Here is an 18,754-nt window from a genome sequence, read left to right on the forward strand (position 1 = left end):
AAATTAATTTCAGCACCAGCATTCTCTATCAGCCTCTTAGCAGATTCAAATGTCAGCTACAGCTTAACCAGTAAAAACAAACCATCTTGTTTGCAATTTCCCCTTCAAGCACTTGGCAGAAATGTTGGAATTCCTTTTCTAAGTGTAATACAACCTTACCTGGTGGGCACAGGAATTTCTTTCTTAAATCCAGCCAAACGAATCAATAATGCCAACAGGTTTGAGGCCAAAATATTACAAAAAAATATTTTCAATTTATATATTCCCTTTACACATTCAATTTACGCTATGGTTTGAAAAGTCAATGACTCAATGACTTAAAACACAAGGTTTTTTTTAACCTTACAAAAGAACATTTTACATTGTGAGATGCCAGAAACACTTGCCAATGAAAACATATGAATCATACACAGAATTAAGGTGGTGTGGTAAAAACCAGCACTTTAAATCATTTCAGACAAATCCTCTAGAGAAATCACTAACAAACTTACGTAAATCCCTGTATCTGTATATATGATATATACATGAAAATGCTAAAATCTTTCCCACTAATCTCTCTCTTCCTGCATTGAGAACTGGGGGAAAGAAACATTCTCATCTGGTGAGAATGGAGTTTCTCCCCTGGCCTACAAGGCAGTCTGTTCTCACATTCACTTCATCAATTAACACTAACCGCACTGCTAAAGCATGAAGGAGCAAATGAAAATCCAGAATCTCAGCTGGCTCACCACAAAGACTTACCAGGACATGAATTCTACTACACAGATTCAGAAAGGGCACGATACAAGACATAACAAACCAATGTTAATGGAAGAAATTTTGTTATAACAAATAACACTTCACAAGCGTTCCACTTCTTTATTCTGTAAAACCGGAGTCCCCCAAATGGACTTTAAAAACAGCTAAGAAAAGGTACACTACTAAGCTTGGAATGCTTCCAAAATGAACGAAGCCGTTAATTTGCACCTGGTGTACATTCATTGCATTACTGTTCATGAAAATTAGACATCTTGAAAAGCAAAACAGTTTTCCATAAGCTCTTTTCAAATTTGTACTGGGAGAGTCCTTTAGCGGGTTAAAAGCCAATTAACACAAAACCAACCAGTACATGTGAACACCACACATAGGTGCATACGGGATCAAATCAGCAACAAACAAAGCAGTATCCATCTTGGCTTCAAAACACTCCCACACATTAATATGTTATTCAGAACTACTAAAGGGGAAAAAAGAAATCTGAGTTAGGATATAATAATACCATTTTCTCCAAAGAGCCGTCCTTACCATAATCCCTTAGAAGGGCCTGTGCTGGCCGTTCACTGTCTGGTGTTGTAGGCTCAGTACTGCCTCCGCTTGCAGTACTAATGCCACTGTTAGTACGGCTGTGGCTTTTGAAGAGGTTATTTTCGCCACCATTCTGCAAATTTAGAAAAAAATAAAAATCAGAAAGATGAAAGCCCAGCAAGAACATAATCCAGCCACCATCGTTAAAGACCAGCGTCACTGTCTTCTATGAACAAGTGACTCGCCTGGTAGAGGATGGAAAGGCTGCTGTCATCATCTGCCTAGACTTCAGCAAAGCCTTTCGCACTGTCTCCCACAGTATTCTCCTGGAGAAGCTGGCAGCCTGTGGCTGGAACAGGTGCTTGGGGCAGAGTGGCTGGAAAGCTGCATAGAGAAAAAGGATCTGGGGGCATCAGTTGACAGCCTGCTGAACGTGAGCCCAGCTGGCAAAGAAGGCCAATGGCATCCAGGCTTGTGTCAAATAGTGCAACCAGCAGGAGCAAGGAGGTGATGATCCCACTGATCTTGGTACTGGTGAGGCTGTGCCTTGAGTGCTGTGTTTACTGTTGAAACCACAGAGAGTACCCAGAGAAGGGTAACGGAGCTGAGGGGTCTGGAGCACAGGACTATGAGAAACTGTTGAGGGAACTGAGATGGTTCAGTCCGGAGAAGAGAAGGCTCAGGGGAAACCTCATCACTCTCTCCAACCGTCTGACAGGAGGTCGTAATGAGGTGAGGGTCAGCCTTTTTTCCCAGCTGATTAGTGTTACGATGAGAGGTGTTATGATGATTAGTGTTACGATGCCTTAAGTTGCACCAGGTGAGGTTCAGGTAGGATATTAGGGAAAGTTTCTTAAAAAGAGTGGTCAGGCACTGGCATAGGCTGCCCAGGGTGAAGTCCCTGTCCGTTGCGTGCCATGGTTTAGTGGGCACAGTGATGATGGGCTGACACTGGACTAGATGATGATCTCAGTGGTCTTTTCCAACCTTAATGATTCCATGAAACTGAAAGTCAGTTTTAAACAATGAGATTTTCTGAACACAATTCTCTATAACAAAGGATACTTTCAGATAGGAAAATACGATCATATCTCTGGACTGAACTTGTTTAAACTGCAGATAAAATTAATTACATTTTTCTGAAGCAATAACTTCATCAACAACAACAAAACAAATCTCACCGTTTCCATTTGGCAGCCAATGGCTTCTAACAGTGCTGAGTCTTGAACAATATTCAACATTGCACCTGAAGAATTAGACACAAGAGGTGACTAAAAACCACAGTAGAATACTTACAGCTACAATGCAGTCTAGCATCCGTAATCTCCTTCCTGATTCATACAGAGCTTTTATAAGGGTTTTATAAAACACAGGGATTTGCTTCAGGCCTAGCAATCTGATGCAGATGAGAGCTGAGACAGAGAATTCTTTCGGCTATTTTAAGAACACTTTGAACATAGGTTTCCTGAATTCCTCAGTTCAGAAGGATTCTTGTTTCACTGAAGAGCTGGAATGTTTCCCTGTCTCCCAGCAGATTGTGCTCATTTAAAAACTCAGGTTACATTTAAAGAGGATTACTGATTTTGTGAGTAAAAAAGCAGCATTTGTTAGGTAACAGACAGCTAAAGAGCACTGTGTGTAATGCAAAGCCACCTCAAGGGTTATGCAGCGCTGTCTGGGCTCCTCTCTGCACCTGGCACAAGGAGCCTCCCTCCTCAGTTTGGCTGGTAGCTGGCAAACAAAAATGTGCTTTCACTAATTAATGGGCTGCCAGAACAGGCAGGAGCCTGTTGGAAGATAACGTAAGATCTGCTCCATACAGCAACCCTTAAGACATCAACACAAGACCACAGTTATTCTCATACTGATCAAGGACCCATTAAACGAACCCCAAATCCACTCTAGTACAAGTATTTTTACAGAGACGTTTCTGTCCAAAATCTAGGGCAATACTTCCAACATCGCTCTCCAAACTCACAAATTATTAAATATAAATTTCATTTCACTTTAGCAAAAACATTAAACCAAAGTCCAAAATGAGGAAAGTCAGAGCAGCACCAGAGGTATAATACACCAAAACTCTCTCTACCTACAAGTGACCACCAGAATCCAATTTTCCATGCTTTTCTTTATATTATTTTATACTGCATTCAAATCAAACAGCAGATAGACAGAAATATCCAGCTTGGGAGAGAGTGCTACAAACAAGAGTAATACACAAGCAAAGTAAAACTGACAATGTATTCTGGATGCCTTATGTCTAGTGGTGCACACAGCCTGTAGATGCATTATTTTTCCTCCAACCCAGCCATGAAGGCTTAGGAGAACACCAGTGGCTATAGGAAGGGAAACATCACAGTTATTGTCAAATATTTAATAAGCAGCTGGAAATAAACACCAGTGTTTCTGAGAAGCTGGTGGCACATATAAGAATCTCTGGCTAAGCTACAGACTCACGAATCCTCTCCAACCAAAGCCAGCAGGACATAAACTCTTGTTACACATATAGGTAACAGTGGGAAAATTGGAGAAACAAAGCAGTAAGGTCTGTCAGCCAGGTAACAGTATAAAAAACATCACAGGCAGAGTATCTCAATAGCTGGGATGCCGGCACCAACCTTTAGCAGCGGCATACCCATACATATGGGTAGGATTTAACAGAACATCACCCATCCCAGAGCTGATACAGCCACGTGTGTACTGATGTTCTGCAAGCATCACTTAGAAACCACACACATCCTCATCCCTTCACTTGCAGAACTGGCTGCAAATCATCCTTCAGAAATTATTATCCCCATGTCTTCTGCTTGTACAGAAAAGGTTTCAAGAATTGTCCTGTAAGAACAGCTTTTAGAAAGACTTCGCAGGCTGGATTTGTTTCCATTCACTTCATTGCTTATTCACTTTTTCCTCCCTCCCCAATTATCCAGGCAGGCTTCCAGACCAAGTCAGCTATCTACCCAGTGTAAATCCACTTGCTTTTTAAACTGTTAAAGGAAAATACTATGGGAAAATACTATGGTAACTATTTTGAGGACACCATAAATGAAAAAAGCTACTTTTACATAATGAAAGGGAAGCAAATCAGGGAAAAAAAGTGTGAGGCAATGAAATTTTTACCTGCCTGAAAATACATCTGCTTAACAGACTGTGCACTATTTAAGATTCCAGGTTCTACTTACTTCCTCAGCACTGACACATTAACACATCCAACAGTTTGTTGCCAAACCATGATGTATCTGCAGATTGTATGCTGGAGCTTTTGTGCAAGGATTGCACAGTGCTAAACAAATACCATCTGTACTCTGCCAATGCTAGAGTACTTGTTACCCAGTATTTCAGTCTGTTTTTAGGCTCGAGCATGGCAAAAACTGAAATGTTCCCTGTAATCCTTTACTCGAGATTTTTTACCAATATTAGAACAACATTTCTTCCTATTTCCATTCTGAGTTATGACTGACTTCTACTTCAAGAATGTGCTTTAAGTCTATTTTTACTTTTCAAGTGCCATTCTACATTTAGCATGGTAGGGATTACATTTAGAATGGTAGAGAGCGATTACTTAACAAAAATATGAGGCTTTTAAAAGTGCTTTAATAATATGAGGGAGATTATACAGAAGATGATTTGACAGGACTCTTTTTCTTGCAAAGTATCACACGAATGTACCAAATTATTCTAGGAGTGATGAAGACACTTCCATAACAAAACTGATGAATTAAAGATGTTGAAGTTACCTAGTATCATCTGAGTGTTGTTGGGATCTGTTTCAGTTTGCAAAGCTCCTATAAGTATATTCACAAGCCTCAGCTTCAAGGAAAGGAAGGTTACTGGTTTATCATACGTTGAGCTGTCATCATTGCTGAATTTCCCTTCCAGGACAACCTGAAGGAACAATAAATTTATTTCAGTATCAATTAGAAATCGATGCCATATTTACACTAAACACACCAGCATGGCATTACTTTCAAAAGTCAGTATCCACAGCACAAATTGCTCCTGCCAAACTTGCGCTATGAGTTTCAGGGCTAAACAAAACGCCAAATATCACAGCTCACCCAAATGCCACTGCACAACCCAGAAGACAAAATTCAGCATGTAAAACAAAGCTATAAGGTTATTACCTCCGATTTTATGGTTCCAAAATGATGAGGGAGAGGCAACAAAGACAGCAAGATGTTAATGGAAGCTCTTCTTAGCTCTGTGGGGTTTACATAGATTTTAAACTTTGAGAGTTCTCTGCAAATCAAAGCACCGTAAAATTAATCAACTCTTCATAAGATTTTGAAGTCAAATCTAATTGAATACTAAATATACAGCCACCCACTGGACTTAAATAACTTGGAATACTCAATGTAGCTGTTTCTTCCTAGACTAGTAGGGAGCCTGCTTTGGCAGGGGGGTTGGACTCGATGATCTCTAGAGGTCCCTTCCAACCCCTACAATTCTGTGATTCTGTGATTCTGTGTGATTCTGTGATAGACTCAAGATTCTTATTTTTTAGCAGTTGCAAATGAACCGATTAGCAAATGATGAATTCCTGACTGAATGAATTATTTTGCACTGAACCATTGAGCAAACCAAAGTCTTATTCATACTCTGCATCCTCAGTGCTGGAAGAGCCAGTCACAAACCTCCGTGTGCTTACTGCAAATCCCATCAACCCAGCTCTACCAGAAATCCCCAGAACATGCTTGTGTGTGTCCTGTATAAAATACAGTCTGCTTGAAAACAGACCACATTTTGTATAAAGCCATTAGTAAATTCTACTTGTAAGATCCACCTACAAGAAGCAGCAGCTCAGATTTAAGCCCAGAAGATGAATAATAGTTTATGTATAACTTCAAACTGATATGCAGCATCAATACATACAACATGTGGAGAAGAAGGCAGGCACAGAGCAGTAGTAAGTGCCTTAAGTTATTTAACAGAATATGCAGAAATCTGTACAGCTCTAACAAACAAGGGCATATATTCCAGTTTAGGAACCTACTCCAGCTTCCCTAGCCTGTCTAATGATCAATTTTTCCCACTTAGTGACATGTAAAGTTACTTTCTGAATAAAGTCGCTGCAGTAACAGCCAGTATAAAACATGCTGTAAAATTCTCCTTAAAAATAAGTTGGCTTTAAATGTATTTGAGCTAAAGCACTTTTCCCTATTCTTGTAGCTACCGCTTTCCAATAATGAATACTTAGATAACAAAACTCAAACACTCTGCGTTTTTAAAAAGGGCTGCTACTACTTTAAGGGTAATTGCATTAAATGAAATGAAAGGCAGAGCTTATGAAACACTGCTGGAATCACTATCACATACACACACAGCATGGGGCCCACATTACAGAACTCCTCCAGTGAAAGCTATCCAGGAATGACAGAAACCCCGGCAGATAAACACCTTCCCATAATATCTGATAATATCTATAAGGAAACAGCAATTTACCTGTCAGGTAAAATAGTTTCAAGAGCCGAAATGAAATATGGAACCACGACATCAATTCCCTTCAGGTCACAGCAGAACAAAGGAGGGGAGTTCAGAATAACACTGGCAAGAACAGGGTGGCAAACGAAATCTGCTATCTGCAAACCCTGAATTAAAAGCATGTAAAATCTGACAAAGAAAGATAAGATTGAATTATTTGCACATAAAAAGTATCAGCATTCCACATGAACACGAGTGTGTAGCAATTAGGTCTTTTCTATATATAACAGCATAAAATAGGAGCCAAGATAAGTTAGCAAAGGCAAGTGCAGCTAGCCAGCTATCAAAAATAGCCACACTAATCACACACCCTGCATGTGAAAAGCCAGCAGAGTACCATTCTGCTGAAACATCTGTCTCCTTGAAACTCAGGGTCTGAGAGCTGCTGCAGTTACAGTACAGATGTTTGCTAACAGTGCTCACCATTACCACCTTGCTCGTATAAGGATGTAAATGGAACCTTGGTTCTAATTCCCTAGCACAGAAGAAAAATGCTGCAAAATCCCTGGGGGGGAAACAACACTGTGACAGCAATTCTAACATCTGGAAAATGAGAAGGAAAATATAAACAAGCTATTTCAAATGAAAAAGCAGAGGGGTGTGAAACACCTTATCTAGCTGGCCATCATCCCAGAGTACCTCATCTCTTGAAGCAGTTGGATTCCTCTACAGGTCTTAGGTTGAAGTGTATCTATATTTTAAAAACACCACAAAAAAAAAAAAAACCCACAAAAAAAAAACACCTCCACAACTTAACAGAACAGAGGAATCTGACTGCGTAAGAGAAACAGACCATCTAATGCACACAGCACTACCACATACATGAACGGTTCAGTCTTCCAGTTCTGATGCCACCTATGGCAAAGGTAACTGAACAGTTTGAGAGTTATTATTTATAAAGCTGATTCTCTGTCTCTGACTTTTGCTACTCTTTCACCAAAAAAGTTGGAAAAACTGAGACTCTGGTAGGCAGGATGGCCTTGTTTTACCAGAAATTAAACTGAAAATTGAAGTAGTTCAGGATGAAAATTAGAAAAATAATAATAATCATAACAATCATAAATAAACAATAGAAGATTAGTGCAATTCTGTATGTAAAAATCACTAAAAAGATATATACTCCATTCCAGTGTTTCTTGACAACACAACACCCTTCACAATCTAACAAAACACAATCTCTCATCTGCGCATTTTTGTCCATCTTACCAACAAGTTTGTTTAAAAATCTTCAAGTGTCACAAAGACCAAAAAGTTTTCCCTCCAGCTGATGGAGGGGTTTCCCCTCAATTAGAGCTTGAAGGAAGCCCAATGGAAACCAGCACCTTGAGAAGACAAAGCCTATGCTTGGTTTACAGAGGGAGCTCTGTCTGTGCCACGTGCAGACCAACCAGGCTCTTAGAGCTGGCAGCACAGGATTCAGACAGTAACTAAATGCTATGTATTGCAAATTCCTTTGCACCATAAAATTACACCAATAAAGCAACTGGAAGATAGGTTAGTACCGGGATAAGTAAGCTGGTAATATTTCCTCCCCAGTCTTCTTGCTACAAAATATCCTACACAGTGTCCCACATGCTTCTGCCCTTCCTGCTTCATAGTTGTCTGGGAATTCACTGGCATCAAACAAAGGGTTGGAAGCCATTGTATCTGTGGACATTTGGGATCCTTTCCGTCGAAACTCCATGCTAGCTTGAGTTGCTATAGCTGGGAAGAAAAAAAACAGTATTTCACTGTGTTTGTTAACATATATAACAGGCTCATGGGATCCTGGACACAAAGATCAAGTCCAATTTAGCAGTTATCATGAAGCTGTTAGTTCACTGTATTTGAGTCAGTGTATCTGTTTAGGAACTATTTGAGGCTATAACTAACTTTTGTCCTTGTACGGATTGGAACAATTCACCTTCATACTCTGAATTTAATCCCAATTCTGTGTTGGGAAGTGTCTCCTTGTATCCAGCAATACCTCCCTGTCCCCTCAGAGGACAAGGGTATTCCTTGCCTTGTTCTCATCTCCAGAAAATTACTTTCCTTACACCCTTAAAACAGCAACAAACTTTTTCACTATGCCATTACTACCACTTCCACACAAGCGCTTACTTGCAACTGACTGATCACTTTTCTTGCTCTGAACATCAAACTACTTCAACTCCATTATGTTGCATAAACATAAATGATTTACTTTAAAAAAAAAAAAAAAAAAAAAAAAAAACAACAAACCCAAGAATTCCGAAGGACCCGTCGTAAGAAAGAGCCTGAGTGCTGAGAGCCACTCTCCTGTTTTGGTTCCCTCTCCCCCCATATGAGCACAGAGAGCTCGCAGATGGAAGCTGCCAGAAGCACAGGTCTCCCCTGTGTGCTGACACACAGCAGACATCTGAGACCACAGCCACAACGACGTGACTGGGTTCTGGGCTCTGCTTACAGTGGGGGAGATGGAGCTCAGTGATCTTTAGGGTCCCTCCCAACTTAAGCCATTCTGTGACCCCGCTTAGCTTTGTGCTCTGTTCCTGAAGGATGGCTCTGCCAGTCCGACTCAATTCAATCCATGTCTATTTTCCAGTACACCTTTCACACATCAGTATCAGGCACATAGGATGCAAGGGGCTACTCATCTTGCTGGCTTCTTTATTTCTTCTAAAAGGACAACCAAAACAAATTTGTGTATAATGCCCTCAATTTCCAAAGAGATAGGAAGGAAAAAAAAAGAAAATGGTAGAAAATTCACTCTTGGAATACTAATGGCAGAAGCAGCATTTTCTTTCTCATTTTCAGCTAAGACTGTGCTGATCTTCTGACATTTTATGAGCTACAAAACCAAAGAGAACAAATAAAGTGTGCTCCTAATAAATCAAGCTAGGAACTCTACCTGCAGCAAAGATCCTGCTCTATCTCATGCCTGGGTTACTAGGGAATATCAGGGTCACGTTCAGTCAGTCAGACAAAAACTCGAACACCTGGACGTATGGAATACTTTTTCATTTATGGGTAAGATTTTTGTTTGGATTTAGTTTTTGAGGGTTGTTTGTGTTTCTTTTAAGAAGCAGCTTTCCAATGACAAGCGCCTACTGTTAATTTGTGTCTATAAATTGTGTGACCTATTGTTACCTCAGCAATTTTCACAGCATAAGCAGCAAATAAGCACAAATCTTTATGCATCTTCCCATGAGCCATTTTTTGTCCTGAATAAGCTATCCAGCAATATACTGTAGTTGGAAAAAAACACTACATGCACAATGCATACAAATCAAACACTAGGTCTGTAAAATAAGCTTTAAGTAAAAAAAAAAAAACATGGTTAGTGCAAAGTCCTGAAACTCATGACATGATCACAGACTAAAGGACATAAAAGATGGGACTGATTCAGGCAGATTAATTTTGCTTTTGCCAACAATCCTCCCCATTCAAAAACACACACAAAAAATTACTTGTCTTTTTCAAGTAAAAGTGCAAAAGCTACAAGAGACAATGAGAATGAATTCACAAATAAAAGATGGGATTATGGAAAAAGAAAAGCATGACCGCAATTAAGGAAAAGCTACTTGTTCCTACTTACAAGATTTATAAGAAAGAAGAATTTGGATAAAAGATGCTGCAAGATAATAGAAATAAAATGGAAACAAATCAAAGGACAGCAGTAGTTATAAAATACTTTTAAGATGGTGAAATTGTAATTTAAGTTAAGAAGCTTTTAGCTTTTTTAAAAAATAGATTCAAAGCTTTATGATACAGCAAGCTTGTTAAACACACAGGAAATCGGCATTCAGGTCCAAAATTATGGTTTGGAAAGTATCATGCAAAACAATGAACAAAAAGTTACAAAATACTAGCAAGATTTAGATCTGTTCATATCAATGTACATTAGCTCTTTAACAGGATGTATTAACCCTTCCCAGCTCAGGTGCATTTGCCTACAGTACATTGCACATGGAGCACGCAGCAGGCTCCCCAACACTTTCTGTGACTCGGTTATGTTTCTTGAGGGGAAGATTACTTACCTACAGAGCCTCCTCAACCATAAGCTGCCAAACCATCAGCTCCTGACTGCATTACTGCTCTGTTCTCTGTATGCCAAGCTGCCAACAACCCAAACCAGCACGGGCATGCCTCCCCTGACCATCAGCTCCACCAACCACCTTCCAAAGCAGAAATAAGAGGCAGAGCACCACTAGAAAGATCAACACCTCAAAAACAATCTCCAGAAACAGATGAGAGAGTAAAAGGATTCCAGTAACCAGGCATCATGAAAACAATCTGCACCTCTCGTGTTCTCTACACATGCTAGGTCAGATAAGACCTGTGTATGCCAAGCCTCTCAGCAATACTCAAAACTTCCCTCATCAGGGCTTCTCCCACTTGCCTCCTAGACCTATACGGTCTTTGAGGCACCACAGTAACAACAAGAGGGCCTAAAAGATTAAACTTTACCCCAAGATTGCTTCAAGGCCCAAGAGCACCCGGGTGACATCAGCAACCACCTGAAGCACAACTCCCCCAGCCACTTTACAGCACATGGCTGGCAAGACCATGACTTCTTTAGGAAGAGGGTTTAAGAACAAGCCCATCTGACTGGAAGATCCACTCACTGAAACACTGGCACAAGGGGTTACTGAGTTCCTCCCAGCCCTCACTGTTTGCTGAGGACAGTGATAAGCAGCATTTACAGCCCACCGTGCTGGATATATCCTGTCAGCCAACTGGAGCTCTGCACATGTGCACTCCCCAGAGCTGCCATATTCAGGGATATCTGCCTAATGCCTTCCTGATGGATTTCTTAAAGACTTTTATCATGTGGAGCAATCCATTCCACACTTTAACAATCACTGAGCCATCCAGTTCTACTGACTGCACCAGCAACACCCAACTCCTTTCAGCACCAAACACTTACTTCAGAACTGAGCATTTTTCATCTCTTCCCATGATACAGAATAATGTCTACTAGCTGCCTTCTCTAAAGCTTCACCATTAAGGTTTCAGTGCAGAAACTAAAACCCAACACAGGATAGGCACAAGAGCATTGGCACTGATGATGCCAAGATCCCTGTTACATCTTCAGAATCCAAACAACTACGAAAGACCATCAGGAAGGAGGAGGCTCAGAGCAAACAGGAAGACTGCCTTCTAGGTAATGAAACCCTATCAACATTCAGCTGTACACAGATTACCTCCAGCTAACCTCACAGCAGAGAAAAGAATTCCGCAATCTCTCTTCTCCCAAACAGACACAGACTAAAAATGCTACAACTGCAAATGTGAAATATCTCCAATAACTACTGCAGGATTCTAGATTAGTACAATTTTTACCACGGAAATAACAGAAAAGTGAAAAGATTGAGGCAGTATTTATATTCACAGAACCATAGAATAGCTGAAGTCGGAGCATGTGGAGATCACCTACCTGGGCACCCTGCTCAAACCAAATCAACACCAACTAGAGCTGGATGGGTTACTCTCCCATCCACCCAAGTATTTTTCAGTTCAAAACCTACAAAAAGTTGTACATTTTTTCCACCTCAGAAAGGCCTTTCTTACTCTTTTTGACTTCAGGAAGTGAGTGTGTTGAAGAAATCAGAAACACGAGGCACTGCATCTAGAAAAAAAGCAAAAGGTCCAGGAAAGCAAAATCTACTCATTTGCCTGGGCCTTGACCAAATGCTCCTTAATTCATAAAGCTCATCAAAAAGACTTCTTGTAAGATGGGAGAAAGATGATGTGCTATTCCCTGTGAATCAGCATGGCTCATTTAAAGGAGTTGAACTAATCTCTGAAGTAGAATTTGAGACTGCATCCCATCCTCCACAGTTTCTTCTAGGGTAGCTCAAGAACATCTATTTAGAAATCACATCACATCAGTACTTGTTGAAAGTCTGTGTCATATGCAGTAAGAGAAATAAAAAAAACACTCTAGAAGATGCATTTTTCTGCAAAGGTGTACCAGGGCAGCAACATCTCTTTGGTCTTGCAGAGAGAGGATTTTCTTCCTGAGGCTTACACAAGGTTTATCAATAACAGTGCCAACCATGTAAAACACATCCAAGCTAGCGACATAAGCATTATTATACTAAGCTGTTGAGAATGGGAGATAGACTGTGACATACCGGCATAGCCAACCCATAGACAGAAAAAAGTCATAACAAGACTTATTTTCATCACCTTCCCTAAGCACAGGGATAGTGACAGCTAGCTGTCCCTTCTCTGCTGGCCTCTTCTCACAAGCCCCACCGAGGGGATCAAGTCTAGACGACAGGGTTTTGTGAAAGGCAGGTCCTGCCTGACCAACCTCATCTCTTTCTATGACCAGGTGACCTGCCCAGTGGATGCAAGAAAGGCTGCCAATGTCGTCTACCTAGACTTCAGCAAAGCCTTTCACACTGTTTCCCACAGAATTCTCCTGGAGAAGCCGGCAGGTGCACTTTTCACTGGGTGAAGAACTGGCTGGAGAGCTGGGCCCAGAGTGTGGTGGTGAACAGAATTACATCCAGCCAGCAGCTGGTCACAAGAGGTGTTCCTCAGGAGTCAGTACTGGTGCCGGTCCTGTTTACGGAATCACAGAATGGCCCAGGTCGGAAGGGACCTCAAGGATCATGAAGCTCCAACTCCCCCTGTTTAACAGCATTAATGATGATTGGGATGAGGGCATTGAGTGCACCCTCAGTGCATTTGCAAATAACACCAAGTTGGGAGGAACTGTCTATCTGCCTGGGGGTAGGAAGGCCCTACAGAGGAATCTGGACAGCCTGGATTGATGGGCTGAGGCCAACTGTATGAGCTTCAGTAAGACCAATTGCAGAGTCATGCCCTTTGACCATAACTCCATGCATTGCTATGGGCTTGGGGCAGAGTGGCTGGAAAGCTGCATAGAGAAAAAAGGATCTGAAGTTATTAGCTGACAGCCCACTGAACGTGAGCCAGCAGTGTGCCCAGGTGGCTAAGAAGACCAACGGCATCATGGCTTGTGTCAGAAATAGCACAGCCAGCAGGAGGTGACTGTACATCTGCAGTCAGCACTGGTGAGGCTGCATCTCGAGTGCTGTGTTCAGTGTTGGGATCCTGACTAGAAGAAAATCATTGAGACCATGGAGTGTCCAGAGGGCAATGAAGCTGTGAAACACAAGACAACAAGGAGCAGCTGAGGGAACTGAGATGGTTCAGTCTCGAGAAAAGGAGGCTCAGAGGAAGCCTCATCATTCTCTAAACAACCTGAAAGGAGGTTGTAGCGAGGTGGGGTTAGGCCTCTGCTCCTAGGACACTAATGGCCTCAAGTTGAGCTTAAGGTTGGATAGAAGTAAATATTTCTCCTCAGAAAGAGTAGTGAGCCATTGTTTTAGCAGGCATGATGGTTAGACTTGATGACCTTAGTGGCTTTTTCCAATCTTAAAGATTCTATGATAAGATTCTATGACTCTATATAGAGTAGAATAAGCAGAAGCAAGCAAATACAAGATACAATGGGCCCCACTTGTGTGGGGGAGAGGGACCACAGCATACAGCCCTTTTGGCCCATCTAATCATTCCAGCACAGCACCTTTGGCCTTACTAAGTTCAAGAAGTAAAAGATTTCCCCTGGAGGCATCAGGTTTCATAGATTAGACTCCTAGAAAATAAGTCTTCTAATTCTGACTTTGATCTGACTTTCAAGCTGCTGATACTTCAAGTCAACAGAATCTCCACAAGGTGAGCTCCTTGGGAGCCTTGCCATGTTTTCTGAGCAGCTGACCTTGAGATCTCCGAAGGAATGGTGCCTCTCTGCAGGGTTTCAGCAGCATGGGTGCTTCTTCAGTGCTTACTTTAAAAGTTTTGAGAGATCCCAAATCCATCATTTCCACACAAATGATTTGTGACACAACAAACAAGGAAGTTCATGGGTTTAACTACTAATATTGAGTATTATTATAAATCCAACTTGCTACAACAAACCTCTACCTATTTTTCTTACTTTGGCCAGTAAGCTTCTGATGAACAGATCTCTCGTGAAGGTTTAGAAGACATCTTAAGTACTATACAAAAAACAGGAAAAATGCAAGGATTGAGAAAGCTTTTGTTTTTCTCCTGAATATTTATCACTCAAGGAAAGAATGTGCTTGAAAGCCTCTCAGAGCACAGCCCTAATTCTTCTATCAGATCTCAAAACATCTGACTTCTAGAGCTGAACAAAATGTAGGAGACGAGATAAACCTAGCACTTGAGGACTGCAGATGTGTAAGGTATCAAGTCATACATGGGAACATGTAACAGCCATCACTGAAAAAATCCCACTTGCTATTTGAAGGATCACCTGTTCACACAGCATTCTCCAAGAACACAAAGCACAACTTTGTGCAGTATCTGCAGTGAGGTTTGACAATTTTGCAGACATAAGAGTCACTATAAAAACTTGCCATTACTCAAAGATACATTCAGACAGATTTCAAACCAGGAAATGGACTCTTGCCTCTTTATGTCGTTCTGTAAATAATCTGTCCTGCCCGCACAACTGCAACTTCCTTACTTGTGTGAGCAAGTGAGTGCTTAGTTGTGAACAGTAATTAATTTATTTGTTTTAATTTAACAGCCCCCAGACACCTACTGGTGCTGGTTCAGCTGGGAGGGGTTAACCACTACAAGCTCTTAGGATTTTATTTTTATTTACCAGTTACACATTCAAGTTAATCTTGCAGGTAGGAAATGTCAATAAAACAAGGAAAAAAAATGAACAGATATTTTCAGTAATATTTACCAGTCATGCTGCTGTCTCTGTTTATTCCATTATGAAGTTTACAGTGAACAAATGCCGCATCAAATAACCACGATCCAAAGAGGTTCAAGATGCTGTTGACCTTTGGCCTGCGAGGAGCTGGCAGTGGCCGTGGTTCAGAACTTGTCTGGTTTGGGCTAGAGAGCGGAGAAGTAGAGGATGGTTGGTGCTGCACTTTGGAAGCATGTGCAGTGGTTACCTGTTTGAATGGAAGAACAAACCAGCTCCTATAAAATGAAAATCACTTCCTCTAACCAAGGAAGCTATGCAACACAGTAAGTACTTAAACACAGAATATGAAATCTTACCGTGCTGGTTTTCATTGTTGCTTTATTCACAGTCACAGCCCGATGCCTTCGGTTATGGGGTGGAGTCGTATTGATAGCAGTGTTCTGGGGCATGCTCAGCCTGTTTACTGGCGTGGGTGGTGCACTGTCTGACCGGGGTCGTGAAATGCCTGCAAAAATCAAGCCAGCTCTCAACACATCATCTATGAACATACACAGCCAGCAGCACGGTTACTGAGCCTTTGGACCTTCTGTAAATACACTAGCTTTCCTTCCCTCCCCACTCCCATGAACGGCCATAACACGAAAAACATCTTTCACTTTTTCTGGCAAAAATAAATGCACAAACAGAAGAAAACTCTGGTTGCGTTACATAAACAAATGCTTAACAGAAAACCACAACTTCAGAACCTGTGAAAATGCACACAGGAGTACTAAGCCTAGGAGCAGGCAGAGGGAAAGGAGCAAGGGTCACTTGCCAAAGCCAATTTAACAGCTCACTCCTGCCAAAAATCAGTTGCATCTCACCTCTGCCCTTCTTTTCCAACCTACATCTCACAGCCCATTCTGAGGTAGCTTTAGGATGTCTGACCCTCAGTCGCTCAGCTCACTAAATTAAGACAAAACCAATATACAGTGCAGCATGCTGCTGTTTTAGTGAGCTGGTTCAGCTTGCTGAACAAACACTACAGTCAGGGCAAGGGATGGGTAAGAAAGCTGAGCAAGCTATAATTTTCTGGCAGCAAGAAGTTAGATCAGCCATCTCACAAAGCCCAGCCTGGGGGAAGCATGTGGTGCGTGTAAGAAGGCCCTCTTTCTAGTCACAGATTCAGAAGTAACTAGCGTAGAAATTCCCCCTGCCAAATCTGCAATGACAAACAGCACTTCTTCCCATTTCAATGAATACCACCTCCCCCACGTTTGAAAAATTAAGTGCAAAACTGCAGCATGTCTGAAGATTGGACATGGTTTTTTGACTACACTGAATGCTTCATAAGCACAGCACAGAACAGTGAACTTCTGATGAATCACTACCGCTGTGCCCCAAGCAGAGCTAATGTACGTACTATGAAACTTACCCCTTTGGTACAATTTGTTTTTGGAGGGGGTAGAAAATAAGGTGCAATATTTTGCCAAATTTATACATCACTTGAGCACGTACCAGAGAGGGCAAGATAAAAACTACTTATGCTTCAATGCTTGGGGTAGAAGGTAACAAGATTATTGTTGTAATATTAAAATTAATATTAAAATTAGCCTCAGCTTAGTCCATACATCTACCCAGGACACACTGTGTGTGTGTGTGCGCTATACTTGGTGCCAACAATAGCTCTGCTGGGCACAAGAGCTACATTTGTTTGTGGGGTTCTGTTGGTTTGGGTTTTTTTCTTTGTTTGTTTTATTCAGCTTGCATAGACAGGAAAGGATTCTCTCCATATTAATGCTCAGTTAGCCATTTTTATTTATTTTATTATTCTTTCAGTGCTCAAATCTATAAGAGGTTAGCAGAATAATACAAAGATGTTATTTTCATGAAGTGAGGCCATATTTTGCCTATATATCTTTTCAGAAATTCCAGTAGTATTTGACTACTGAGCATTTACTATCTCAGATGTAGTACAAGTAAATAGCAATCATTAAAATTCCTTAGAGCTGGAGGCAAGGAATCTGGAAGAAGCACAGTACACGCTTTTAAAAGTCACTATCACAGAAGCAGATTCAATAACTTCCCAGAACAGCCACGGTTTGTGGACATGAGAACTGACCACTGGCTCTCTTTTGTTATTTGGTAGCTTTTTAAACAGTTCCTACCAAAGTGAAAAACAGCAATCAAAGCTTGTTTGCACTGGGGAACAGGCTACCAACAGAGCCTTATTTCTCAGCCTCTTCTTTTTCCTGCACAGTTTTTTACCTGCTCAAGTCTCCTGCACTCCAGTACCAGCTTACACCTCTGGCACATGGCAGAAAAAAAGAGGTAAGGAGACAGATGGTTCTTCTGAGCTTACAATAGCACATTAACTCTGAAGAGCTTTCAGTGAGACTGAAGGGTACTTAGAATACTGCTGTACATTTCAAGTGCTGCACAGCATCACTTAAAAATCAGCAGCCAGTGCTTATATCTATTCCTTATCTTTCAGGGGAACCTGGTCGGTTACCAGGAGATGCAAAAAAACACAGCTCTTCTCAGCAGTTGTTTAGGATTGGTAGGTGAATACTAAGGGCAATGGCCAGCTGAAGAATAAGTATCTGAAGATGCCAATCAAAAATCCGTACCTCCCATGAAATGGGCACTGCACACAGCTGCTGCCACAGAGCCTGTAAATGAAGTTGTCAGTACTCACAACATGCTAGAAGTACAATGCTTGTGCTGCTGGTTAGGTAAAAGGAGAAAGAAGCCTTGTTTGGGAAAGAGACATTAATACTGGACTTGACGCTTAATTAGAACATTTTTTGACATTCATTTAAAACTAAGGTCAACTTTCTGCATTCAAACAAAACTACTGTGTACATAGAGAGTCATTCAGAAGGGGCTTCAGGTCCCTCCCCTATCAATTTTAGGCTATACTCACAAATGACTAATGGTTATATCTGCTTTCTGAAGAATTGAGATTAAAAAAAGAAAAAAAGAAGAAAGTAATGCCCAGGTTATTGTTCCCAGCTACCCACAGGTAAGTCCAACACATTACCTAGGAAAGCATCCACTAAACAACTGATCCCACGCATGGCACGAAAGAATATTTGAGGCAGATGCTTAAGGCAGGGGTATTGATTCAGCTCTTGAGTCATCCCACTCACATTCAGAAACTGCTCCTGAAATTTGGGGGTAGAACTAATAATGGCTGGGTTACTCAAATCCACAGGATTACTGTGCACACACAAAAAAAAAAAGAGAACGTTTTAGTCAGTTTAAGGACAGTTTTCAAGATTTCCAGAATGCTTAGCGATGTAATTCTTTAAGGCAGTTAAT

At 41.2% G+C, this 18,754-nt stretch overlaps 1 protein-coding gene across 5 annotated transcripts in view; it reads right to left on the minus strand.

The window, feature by feature from the left end:
* The window catches only part of RALGAPB (Ral GTPase activating protein non-catalytic subunit beta), a 63,023-nt gene that overhangs the window by 29,379 nt on the left and 14,890 nt on the right, over positions 1 to 18,754 (minus strand). For 3 of the 5 annotated variants that reach the window (XM_015881295.2, XM_015881293.2, XM_015881294.2), the window contains exons 7-16: positions 18,474 to 18,652; positions 15,808 to 15,956; positions 15,482 to 15,698; positions 10,322 to 10,357; positions 8,268 to 8,469; positions 6,727 to 6,894; positions 5,409 to 5,523; positions 5,022 to 5,169; positions 2,466 to 2,530; positions 1,285 to 1,417 (exon numbers count right to left, since the gene is read on the minus strand). In XM_015881295.2, the coding sequence (XP_015736781.1) occupies positions 1,285 to 1,417; positions 2,466 to 2,530; positions 5,022 to 5,169; positions 5,409 to 5,523; positions 6,727 to 6,894; positions 8,268 to 8,469; positions 10,322 to 10,357; positions 15,482 to 15,698; positions 15,808 to 15,956; positions 18,474 to 18,652 (1,412 nt within the window). The remainder of the gene's footprint in view (positions 1 to 1,284; positions 1,418 to 2,465; positions 2,531 to 5,021; positions 5,170 to 5,408; positions 5,524 to 6,726; positions 6,895 to 8,267; positions 8,470 to 10,321; positions 10,358 to 15,481; positions 15,699 to 15,807; positions 15,957 to 18,473; positions 18,653 to 18,754) is intronic. The other 2 variants (XM_015881297.2, XM_015881296.2) reach the window with 1 other exon arrangement.

Source organism: Coturnix japonica, chromosome 20 (assembly GCF_001577835.2).
Source record: "Coturnix japonica isolate 7356 chromosome 20, Coturnix japonica 2.1, whole genome shotgun sequence".
Lineage (NCBI taxonomy): Eukaryota > Metazoa > Chordata > Aves > Galliformes > Phasianidae > Coturnix > Coturnix japonica.